This window comes from Coloeus monedula, assembly GCF_965178545.1.
Source record: "Coloeus monedula genome assembly, chromosome: 1".
NCBI classification, from domain to species: domain Eukaryota; kingdom Metazoa; phylum Chordata; class Aves; order Passeriformes; family Corvidae; genus Coloeus; species Coloeus monedula.
The window spans coordinates 17,674,950-17,686,785 of NC_138781.1; the positions used below are offsets into that span (position 1 = coordinate 17,674,950).

The 11,836-nt window shown below is 41.1% G+C and overlaps 1 protein-coding gene across 14 annotated transcripts in view; it reads right to left on the reverse strand.

Moving 5' to 3' along the window:
• Nucleotides 1-8,542, reverse strand: part of KIAA1217 — a 187,368-nt gene extending 178,826 nt beyond the window's left edge. For 6 of the 14 annotated variants that reach the window (XR_014226671.1, XR_014226672.1, XM_082287610.1 and 3 more), the window contains exons 1-3: nt 8,347-8,542; nt 7,646-7,700; nt 3,051-3,337 (exon numbers count right to left, since the gene is read on the reverse strand). Coding sequence is in view for 11 of the 14 variants with exons in the window: in XM_082287610.1 (XP_082143736.1) it covers nt 3,051-3,337; nt 7,646-7,700; nt 8,347-8,406 (402 nt within the window). In the remaining 3 variants the exon portion in view is untranslated. Of the gene's footprint in view, nt 1-3,050; nt 3,338-7,645; nt 7,701-8,346 lie in introns of those variants that run through there. The other 8 variants (XM_082287605.1, XM_082287608.1, XM_082287606.1 and 5 more) reach the window with 4 other exon arrangements.
• Nucleotides 8,543-11,836: the final 3,294 nt, after the last annotated feature.

Here is an 11,836-nt window from a genome sequence, read left to right on the forward strand (position 1 = left end):
ACAGGATATCACAAACAAGGCAACAAACCTTCGGAGGAGAAATTATCTGTGTGCACAGCTGGGAGGTTTCAGGTCACCACGTTAGCTCACCATCAGTAATCCCTGCAGGCATTTTACCTGGCCATGATTGTACTTCTGATTTGTGGCAGATTATCAAGAGTAGAAATGGGTCCTCAGGAGGCACATCCAGGGAGGGATTTATCTGAATAAATGAAGCCTGGAGGAAACTACTAGTGCATAGTGGAAGATGCAGACAACATTCAGAGCTGCCCTTGCTGGTAGAAGTGATACAGTAGGATGTGACAGCATCAAATATTTTTTCCCTGATGTTTATTTTCTGCAAACAAGGAGTCAGTCTGCCATACTCAAGACACTGATGGCTAAAATGGACAAGAGAAGAAAGTCCACATAGGAAAAAAAACAGACAATTACCAATCTTGATTTTCTGTTGGTTGTGGACCTTACGGAGTTTAGAGCAATCTGGAAGAGAAATTATGAGATATACCAAGGGCTACCTCCTGACCATAAAAACTGGGGTGTTTCATGTTTCAGCTGCACCATTTGACAGAGAGATTACAAAATGGTGTTGCATTAGCTACTATCCTTGATAGGTCTCCTACAGTGGGGAAATTCCCACCATGGATAATGTTGCCACTTTCCAGATATTGGAGCAGCTGCAGAAGTAAGAAGGGAGAAAAGGAACCTGGAAAGGAACTTGGAAAATAAATTGCAACATTTTAATTTAGAATGTGACATTTTAAATCGTGTTTTCCCATACATCTTTGTATATGTTACACATGCATACCTACTACATGTGCATGTAGTTTGTCTTCCATACCACTGCTACACACTTCCATATATACGGGTGGAAAAAAGAAGCATGGATGCTAAACACACATATACACCCTCAAAGGCAAAAGTATACTATAGTCTTATTCATGGAGTGGCTAAGAAAGCAGGCAGTATGCATACTCATACAAGCATACACACACACAGAGCTCTGTGTGTATATATATATATACACACACACATACCTATGGGTATCTATATACAGTTACATATAAACACATGCAAATACACACACACAAGAAATACTGGCATGTGGGTGTGCACACAGAGACACAGTTGGTAAGAAAATCCCCCTCTGAATTGTAATGCTATGATCATCATAGTCTTACTGCATCTGATGAGCCAGACAGTTGATACATCACATGCCAACTAAGCAACTTTCTTATAATCAACCTGTATTATTTATTTCTGTATGTTTTAATGTGGTTTTGGTTCAGACTATACTTCTTTAAGTAATGCTGAATGGATGGAGTCTTCAGTATTTCCCACTTCCAAGAAATACATTTTGATGCTTTAATAGTAGTTTTAAAGTTATTTTGTTATAAAGTTGTTAAAAAACTCATTACACACAACACATATAATACATATGTCTAATCACTAAAAAATAGAAGCAGGAGAATGAATTTTACCCTCAATAAATTAGCAAGGAAGACACATTTTAAACAAATATCAAGAGCAGTTACTGCATTCCTTCTGTAATTTATTGCCTTCAGAAAAGTCTCAAATTACAAAATGTGTAGGGCGTAATGCTGTAGGCTGTTCAAACGAGGTTTGCAGTGTCTGCAACACTGGAACTAAATATTTACATGACTCCAAAAGATCTAATCTTTGGATTTCACCCCCCTCCCACCCCTTTTATTTAATTTGTATGCTATCTTTATCCACCACCCAGCACATTCCTCACAGTCACTAAAGTCCACGGAAGAGATAAGTGGGGAGGAAAAAAGTCAAGACTCTAAAAAGAAAGAAGTAAAGCTGTTTAAAAATAAGGAATAGATCATCCTCATTAGAGCTGAAGTCTTGCAGCAATTTTAGCTGAATACAGATGGATTCTAACAGTGATAGCACCTGGGATCTCTAGAGACCCTGTAAAAGAGAAGTTCTAGGGGTGAGTTAACAAATTACAATCTTTCCAAACCTGTAGCAGTCTGATCTTCAAAGCCTTTCAAGTTTGCAAAGCTTCAAAGAAGCCTGGAATTCACTAAGAGCTTCCACAACAGTGTGCAATATTTTTCCAACTTATTTTTATTGCTTATTTACAATTAATTTGCTATTAGTGCTGAAACACCTATAAACCACTAAGGGAAAAAAACTTTTACAAAAAGGTTTGCTGTTAAACCGAGAATAATGAGCACAAGATTTTGTAGACCAAACTCCAAATTCTGATGCTCGTTTGGAAAAAAAATTAATTATTGAATAGACAGTAGATTGCCTGAAGAGATTAAACTCTATCATTGCACCCAAAACCAGAGCCCAGAGTTAGGAAGAGATCCTTGCATGGCATTCCCTGAATTCAGAAAGCTGGTGTGTCACAGCCTCCACTTGCTCTGAGAGATACATCAGCATGTCACCTCTCCTCTGACCCTACAACTACTGCTCGCTGCTGGAAAGCAACTGCAGGCAGAGAGGCACACCACCCTCAGGTACGCTGCTGACAGACGAATGTGGGTGTCAAAGCTGCTTGGAGGAGGCAGATAGTTATGGGTAAGTCTGTTCTGTTTGCATTACAAAACTCAAAAATAGAAAAGAAAGCAAATGAAAGTGTAACAGAGCCAGCTAAAGCATACAGACACACTCTGCAGGTATTTTCTTTTCTCCCGGGCAGTGGTGCCAATACTGAAAGTGTAACAGAAATTAACAGCTGTTCCATGTTTTCCCTTCAGCTGTGAAAAGTAGATTGAGACTCATATACGAAGATCAAGAGTCTCACCTTCACTCCTTTCTCTCTGTATGCACTAAAAAAAATGAAAAGCTCTTCAGAAATGTCAATTTCAACAAACAATTCCAAGGTAATATTGAATAGATTAATTTTAATGATTGTTTCTTTGAATTTTAAGGCAACATCTGAATCGCAGGCCACATCCAAAAAATTTGTTTCATACTTTGTTAATTCCCCCCTTTTGTAATGATGTAACACTCAATTTTGTAGGAGTTATAAGGACTGTTAAACAAAAAACATGATACAAATTTGACTTCCTTACCTGATCTCTCAGTCTCTCCTGGTGTCCCATTATTGCGGTGGCATGGTGGGGATATTTCTGTTTCAGATGCTCAAGAAAAGCCTCTCTCTTCCTGTCCATTTCTGAAGTTTGCATTCCCAGTATTTCTTTGGAACTGCGAGGGCCACCTACTGTATGTCTTCGAGGGATGTTGCGGGTGGACTTTGAGTGAGAAGAAGCGTGACTGCTCGGGGTCGAAAGGAGCTCTTTAGATCGGAGACATTCTGCATCGTCTAGTGATGTTACATGCAAACTGGGTTTTGCCTGGTCTGAAAAGAAACAAAAACCAAAACCAAACATAGTTCATATTATAAAAACTTAATAGCAACATTCACTTTAGCAGCAAAATGGAAAAATAGACTGATGTAAAAGCTAGGTACTTTAAAAAGTCTGGCAGTGTGCAGCGGCATGTTCTGCATCATTAGGCATATATACATCATAGTAAGTGCCCCGGAAATAACCCCTTATATAAGCTCTGCACATACTTATATACTTTTATCACACAACTGCAGTATTGCCTCACAGAAAAGCGAGCATCATTGAAGTAGATGTTCCTTTTGTATCAACTTTACCTATGTGACTTGAAAAGAAGATCTGACAGGGCTCTTATGCCCTGACCTTTAAGATCTACAGGATGCTTTCGACAAGAAGAAACAGATTTCTTCAGTAGGGTCCAATACACTTAATGGCCCCTAACTAGTATCCTTAAGGACACGAACTGATAAAATTCTTTTGACAGAGCAGATTTGTAATCCTTAATCTTTTTTTTTTCCAGTGGGTTTTCAACAGGTTCTGAAACACCTAGGAAATAATAACAGGGTTTGGGAGTCTCTTTTTTCCTGATTTGTGACTGTGGTCTGGTTTTAAATTTCACAGATCTCCTTTGCATTTTATATGTCTCAGGACAGCGGGCTGGAAAATTCTACATCATTTTTTCATAAACCATTTCTTAAGAAACAGTATAAAAGCAAGTTTTGTGTGATATAAAAAAGGAAAAGAAAAAACCCCTCAGATAAATGTTACTACTTTAAAATCTACTGTAAGACCAAAGACCACGACGACATTTGTAAAGAGATAGGCAGACACTGTGGGTAAGTGCTGGCTTATCTTCAGGTAACTCTGTAACATGAATCCTCTGGTGCTCAAAAAATTGTAGACTGGAGCCTTGTTACCTAATACCTTTGAAAAAATCTCTCACTCCTTTGTCAGCAAAGAAAAAAAAAACCTAACAAAAACTTGAAGCATTGAAAAGGCCTCTCCAAGTCTTATGTGGCCTTCCTCATCTTTTCCAGGCAGACTCAGACTCGGACACCCCTGTGAGTGTTAACCCTTCCCAGCACCTCCCCAGGAACAGGGAGCTCCTTCTTCTACCTGTTTTAAATAAATCTTTATTTCTCTCTGTCTGACACTTTTTTCCTCAGAGCCCCTGATGTTTCCCCTGCATGCTGCCATTATATAGGACCGCTGTTTGGAAACAGGCACCTACTTGCTTCTTTTTATGGCTCAGTCAGTCATTCTGACACCATGCCTACCACTTGCCTCAGGATTTTATGCTGAGGATTTCTCAGCTTTCTGGTGTGCATTGTCAATTGCCTGCCACATGCCATGGAACACCAAGCCCTGGTAATAAAGCAAATCCTCTATCGGTGGAGCCGCTGCTGGTGTGGTGTCCCACCAATTCACGTAGGGAAATCAGTTTCCTTGGGTTCCATAACAAAACTTGGCCCTGGACAGTCTTCAAAGACTTTGCATGTTTCTGTAAGCTGCCTGTACTCTTCAAGGGCTCCAGAATGTCCAACAACACCCTCTTGTTTGCATTCATGGAAACCTATCCCGAAAGCAGATGCAGGCACGGGGGCCCAGGCTGCAGGTGACACCATGCTTTGATGAGCACAGATCTGGACACAGCTTTGTGAGCAGGTTTGGTTCACAGGGAAGTCTTACTCTCACAAAGATTCAAAATGTCATCTGTGATCTTCACAGCACCTTCTAAGACCTTCTCAGCAGCACAATCCTAGTTAAACCTTCAGAGCAGCAGCCTCACCTTTGTGTACAAACATGCATGCAACTCAACTTTTCAAGCACAACTCAATTAAGAAACATCCAAACCGTCTGCTTATTGAAAAGTCAGAGCATGAGCCACCAGGTACACTGAGCTTGTTTGAGAAAAATGGCAAACAGGAGAGTTTTGCTTGCAAGAAGCCAGCATGGCTACTCTAGATACACCCAGTGAAAATGGTCTCTGAAAGCTGCACAGTCATTCCAATGGATTTTACATGGGAGGGAGAAGTGGGCTGGGGCTGGATGGAATTTACCAGCTTTAATTTGTTGCGCCAACAGCCTAGAGGTTATATCCCTGAGGCTCCTGGAACAAAGGCACAGACATAAAATAAGGGATTTTCTTGGAGCTGGAGGGAGTCAGCATGAGCGCGGGTGACTGAGTACAGCAATTTGGTATAAACCCTCAGAGTATGGTCACAGCAGCAGTTTCAATCACTGCAGTGACGGCAGGCACTTCCTCAAGAAGGCAGGTAAACCTATGCTGACAAGCACAACCCAGAACTCAAGCGTCTGTACTTTGGGTCCTAAATCTCTCTCATGCAAAGTCTTTCCCTACTCTGCACTTCAGTAATTTCAATAGCTTAAGAAAGAGCTAATTTTTGGCACATAAAAAGACATAACAAGTAAAGTGTTTTACCACTGTTTGTTATTAGGTGAAACCTTGAAAAGGAATCAAAAATAACATATTTTTCTTATACTGTATTAGAAAGATCAACAAATTCTCTTATTTTTCTTTCATATATTTGGAAAATACTACATAAATACCAGTGAAAAGAAAGGAATGTAAACTATGCAAACTAATTTCTCATCTTGCCAGAGAGCTGACTTGGGCATCCAGCAAGATCCTGATCCTGCACCATTACAGCACTCAGCAGCACGTGACTTTCTTTGCAAACCAAAATCTGTTGTGTTTCAGTATGGGTCTTTTCCCTACTAATTGCTGAAAAAAAATGTTGTGGATCACTTCCTGAACAGGAGAAGTGACTTCAATGGTGAGACTGAGCACTGGGCTGCTGAAACCCCCCTGTGGATCTTGAGACACATCAGTTCTACAGATGCTGTGTATGCCAGAGTGCTACAGGGAGGAAAAACTGAGAGAGGATTTCTGGATTCTGGAGTTGCTCAATAACATCGTGTGTAAACCTTCCATATCTTCCAAGTGAAGATAATAGGCCTAGCAAATCAATCTCCACAGATAACTGTGAAACGTGTGAAACATCATGTGTTGGTTCCCAGATAAGTGCTAAGAGTAGAGAAGGAAAAGGATAAATTATGCAAGTACCCTCCTTGGGAAAAGAGCAAAGAGAAGGCAATAGAAAACTCAGAGGTGTGAGATAAGCTTGTCTCCCTCTCTCCCTCCCTCATATTCTGAAGCTAAAAGCTGAAGGTTCTTCTGTTCAATAAAGCAGCAAGTCTAGAGGGCAACTAAAAGCAAGTCTTGGTGATTGACAGGGAGGAATTTCGTTATCCAAAGGTGTGAGTAACTCATACTTGATTTGCTTCTTGGATCTGAAAACAAGTTTCAAGATTTCCTAACATCACCAACGTCACCCATGACTACAGTAAAGGTCCAGGTCTGCAGCATAGAAGCAGTATATCTAGGATCAGCAGCAAGATTATCATGACAGATTAATGGCTATGAGCTAGGAGAAAAAAAATAGAAAAATAGAAAAGTCCTTTGACATGTCCTGGCATGTAACTCTTCTAAGTCACACCCTCCATGAAGTCTAAAAACGTCAGGAGAGTCACTTTGCTTCATTACTTTAAATGCTATGAAGATTTTAAATAGTCCTGTTTTGCAACCTAGATGACATGAGAACAGAACGTTTTCAGAATAATTTCAGAAAGGAACAAGTGTGGATCTGACCCATACTGAAACTGTGAAACTGAGCCTTGAAGCAAACCCCGTTCAATACTAAAATTTAAAAAAAGAATACGGATTTAACAGCATGAGTCAAACCAATCTCTGTTACATTTATGTTAGCAGTAAATGTGATATTATTTGGAATTGTTCTAATTTACTTCACTGTCTTTACAATTAGCTCTCTTTCCAATGTAAATTTTGGATATGGGCCAAAACTACTACATTTGGTTATGAGCTTTCAGCACTCAACATTTTTGGAACCATAGAATCAGTCTGGTCAGCCCTCTGTTTTCCTAGCTCCACACATACCTGACACAGTTTCATACAAGCCCTACAGAAGAAATGTGTAACTGAAGGCTTTTTTTTCCCTAGTCAGACACAAAGTGAAGATTTCCGTCCCACTAAACATACACAGATAAAGGTTACTCACAATGCTCAGTAATTTTACTTAAAAAGCAATTCAAAAGAGCATCAATCAATTAATGAACACCCAAATTAAAAAAAAAAAAAAAAAAAGAGCATTTTTTTTCCTTCTAAGTTGCCAATGCACTATTTGTTGGTATTGCATGCTCATAAACTTGTGTGATTTTTTTTAAACCACATGCACTATTTGTTTCACAGAAGCACAGTAATACAACTTTTCCTGAAGTACCTTTGAGGAATATAACATGCAGGAAATGAGAATGTCCACAGGTGCCCCACAGATACTGTAATAGATATAGATTAGATTAGGTGTTTGTCATGCTACCTGAATGCTCTGTTCCACGTGGAATAGCCCACGTAGAATTCGCCAGGAAATAGTTTTCGTTCGCTTTATAGGAAATAGATAGTGCAGCAGTGAACGTATGAATGCACAGCGCCGTGGAAACCCCGCTTAGACAGTCCTGGCTTCGCTCCAAAACAAACCCCAGTGGTTTCACTCAAAGTAAACTAACCCTGTCACAATCTGCCGTGAATGTCCCCCTTTTAACAGACACCCCGAGGTAAAGATGAGCTCAAACCCACTTTTACGAAGGAAGAGCTACTTCTCTGCCATAGCTGAGGCTGGCAGAGCATTTAAAGGGAAGGGGACGTGCTTTCCCCACCTCAGCCTCCGCACCGGCAGGATCCCGCATCCGTGACAGCCATGCAGCGTGCTCCCGGCTTCAGAGGGCACACAGAAATCTCGCCCAAGAGAAAGTTAAACTCATGAAGTTCCAATATTAGGGAAATGTGCACAGCAGAGTGATTAGCTCAAGAAAAAAATGCCTTTTTTTTTTTCATGCATTCTGCCTCCACTTACAAAAAGCAGCAACGAGGGACATGCTTCAACATAACTCCATCTTTGCCTTACTTATATCGCCGCTTACTTACCCCTCGTCTGCCTGCTGTCTGTTGGGCAAGCCAGGCACAGCTCAAGTTTCTGGCTTTCATTTTCCTCCATTGTCCCTGCCTACCGCACAAGCTCTCCAACTTGGAGCCGCAGCTCCCGGACCGTCCGCGCCGGGCTCGGGGAGGAGAAAGGACGCGCTGCGCCGGCGGCGCTGAGCCCCCAGCAGCCCCGCGGAGCCCCCAGCAGCCCCGCGGAGCCCCCAGCAGCCCCCCGGAGCCCCCAGCAGCCCCGCGGAGCCCCCAGTAGCCCCGCGGCCGGACGCGGTCCCGCGGCGGCACCGGCGCGCCCCGAGCCCGGCCCCAACAGGTGACGGCTCCGCAGCCGCCCCTACCCGGCCCGCGCCCCGCGGCAGCCGGGCGGCCGTGTGAAAGGCAGCATTTCAAACGCGATTACAGGCCTGAGCCTCCGCTGGAATCCGAACCCGCAGCCTTTTAAATCTCTGTCATGGGACAAAAGCCTTTCCACACGGTATTTTTTTTTTAAGCTCGTAACCACCAAGCCCACAAACATTCCTGATAAATGCTCCTCTGTCTTTTTTAGCGTCTAGTTTAAAAGTAATTCATTATACAAACTCTTTGAGGTTTTGTTTTCAGTTGGATTCTTTCAAGCCGCTCAAAGAATGGATTGGGGAAAAATCGAGATACAGGAATTCAACTTTAGCGAAGCCAATAAAAACGAATGGTAGCAATATGTAAGCAGGGACTTGGGTTAAGAGGGATTCCGAAGCCTCAGTAGCAAAACATACAGAAACATGTAACTAATTCTCTTGGCAGATCACAGGTCAGCAGCCTGCATGAAAATCGATAGATCTACCATGCTGCAAAGCAAAAAATAATGTGGCTGAGAAGGATGAGATCAAATCCCACAGATTCCAGCAGATGCTACATCTGTTGATTTAATAGAGAATATCAGACGGATTTAGTCTATCCAAATCATAACACTGAGTCAGAGTTGGTGGAACAAACTTAGTGTTGAGTTACGGCATGAAGACCAGAAAGTTTATCCACAGACAACTTCTGAATTAGGTTAAGAACAAAGCATAACTGAGATATTAATAAAAATAGGCAATTTCTCACTTAAATGCATACTCCAACACCAGGTAACAGTATCTTGGATGTCTTTTTAAATAGACCTAGCATAATATGGTCTTCCAAGTTTTCTTCAACTCTGACTTCAATATAACATCAGCCAAATTGTTTGCAATGACCTCTCAACCACCCAGTCCAGACAGGCTAGGAAAATTCCCCTACGTTTCCTTCTACATCTCTATCTGGCAGAAATGTCATCCTGTCTACTTAGATTATTGAATGCAGAAATGTTTTGCATGTATATAAATTCAGTACAGAAGCTCAAGGAGGATCACTCTCCTCATGCTCCTATCCTCCCGCTTCCAGACAAAAAAAAAAAAAAAAAGCATTTGAGTAAATTACAAGGAACAATTGATAATGAACGAAATTATTGTTCATTAGATCAGACATACATATTCTCTAGCACTTCAGAAATATTTCTTTTCCTTTTTAACAATTAATTCTATATGGTCTTGGAACCTGGCAAAAGTCCCAGAAATCTGGCATGGAAAACATAGAAAAGATGAAAATACGATTTGAACATTAGCACTGCTATTTAAGGTCTGCAGTACAGTGTTCCCAGCAGAATACTATACTATAGTTACCCTGCAATTATAAAGAAAACAGTGTGATTTTATTTAGAATAGTGTTTTTACTGGCCCTGGGTTCCTCCTGCTCATTCTGATTGTGGACTATTTTAGGAGGAGAAGTCATGACCAGCCATCCCACTTATCTGATGTGTGTGATATGAAGGAATGTACCTTTAACCAATGGTTTCCAGAGTCTGGACAATCGTGATGAGCCTCTTGCAATTTACATTCACAGCCAGCTGGAAGGATTCTTGCAGGAATAGTGAACACTGAACACCACCAACTTCAAGAAATGTAAAGGAACTCAGAAACCTCTGATGGAAAAAGAAAGCCACTGTGGTTGCCTGGAGCAGCACCATGAAAGCTGTACTAAGACATTACCTGTACACAGGGCCCAGAAACTGAGAGTTCAGAAACTAAGGGCATTTAAAAAGACCTCATCCTAAAATAACACAAAAGAAAGCACAAAACATACTTGCGTTAAATGAAAGGAAGGAACTTTTTCAGCCTTGTACAAAACCAGGGTTAGCTGTGAAGGTCAGTAGTGTTTGTATCAAGAACATTAATAAGAACAGAATCAGTGCACTCTAGCTCCTTAGGAGGCTTTCCCTCCATCCATGGTGGGGAAAAATACCTAGAAAATTAGTCTAAGACTAAAATAATGATGGCAGTAACAACAACAATAATAATAAAATTAAACTATCTACTTTGAGCCAGCACCTTTAGTTTTCTCAGCCAAGAGCACAAGAAAGAGTTGTTCTGTTGACTTTCCCAGTCCCAGAGAGCAGCCGGGTGCCCCTCGGGAAAGTGCCAAGCTGGTCTGGAACTGCTGCTTTCATGGCCACAGCAAGATGCTTCTACTTCTGAGACTGACAGGAAATGGTACTGATAGTGCTGCTAAGGGGCCTGAGCAAACTGGACACCCAGAATATAGAGATAGTCTAGGAGAGATTGTTTTTTTGTTTGTGGACCTGTGACTTGAAAACTGGGTGTCACCTTATGAGAACTTCTGCAGCTGCAGAAGTAGTTTCTCAAACAGGATTTAAAAGCATTGGCAAAGGAAGAGACTAAACATGGCATACTTTAGTATCATCAAAATCAAACAAAACAGAAGAGCCTGCACATAAAACATAATCACCACCCAGGAAACACAATCATCTCTACTGCAGCTCAGGACAGGGAGCAGTTGGGTCTCAACAGCAAGGTCTCAAAGAATGTCTCATTTTAAGGAAAAATTCCTTGGTCTCAAGCTGGATTTAATCTGTGTATCTAACAATGCTATTCCTCAAGATGTTACCGGAGTTAATTTAGAAGAATTAGTGAAACTCCTTTAGCAGCTGGAGACAGCCAGAACCTTTATATTATTAGGCTCAAATAAAGAGCACCCCAGTAGAGTCACTGGGATGAATCACTAACGACAAGTTAAATAAACTTGATTAACCAGTTCACAGCACGCAATCAGCGTTTGTTTATCTGTGGGATCAACAATAACAGTGGTTCCTTTTAATTACTGTGCTCAGATCTGGATCCATCAATATCAAAACAATGCAGAGAGAATAATTGCCAACAGGTTAGGATGTTTTAATTGTGTTTAAAATTAATGTCCCAGAGCGACTTCAACTCTTCTGGATTTAGCATATGCGTAAGAGGAACAATTAACAAATACCGGCTGCACTCAATTAGTCCAACTTATAATATACAACAATGACTCCATGGCTCTAGCAATTATTCAGAACTAAATCTCTGGGAATCTAATTATTAATAGTTAAATCATAAGTGTCCCATAATTAAAGACTTGTCTCAATGTCCATGTG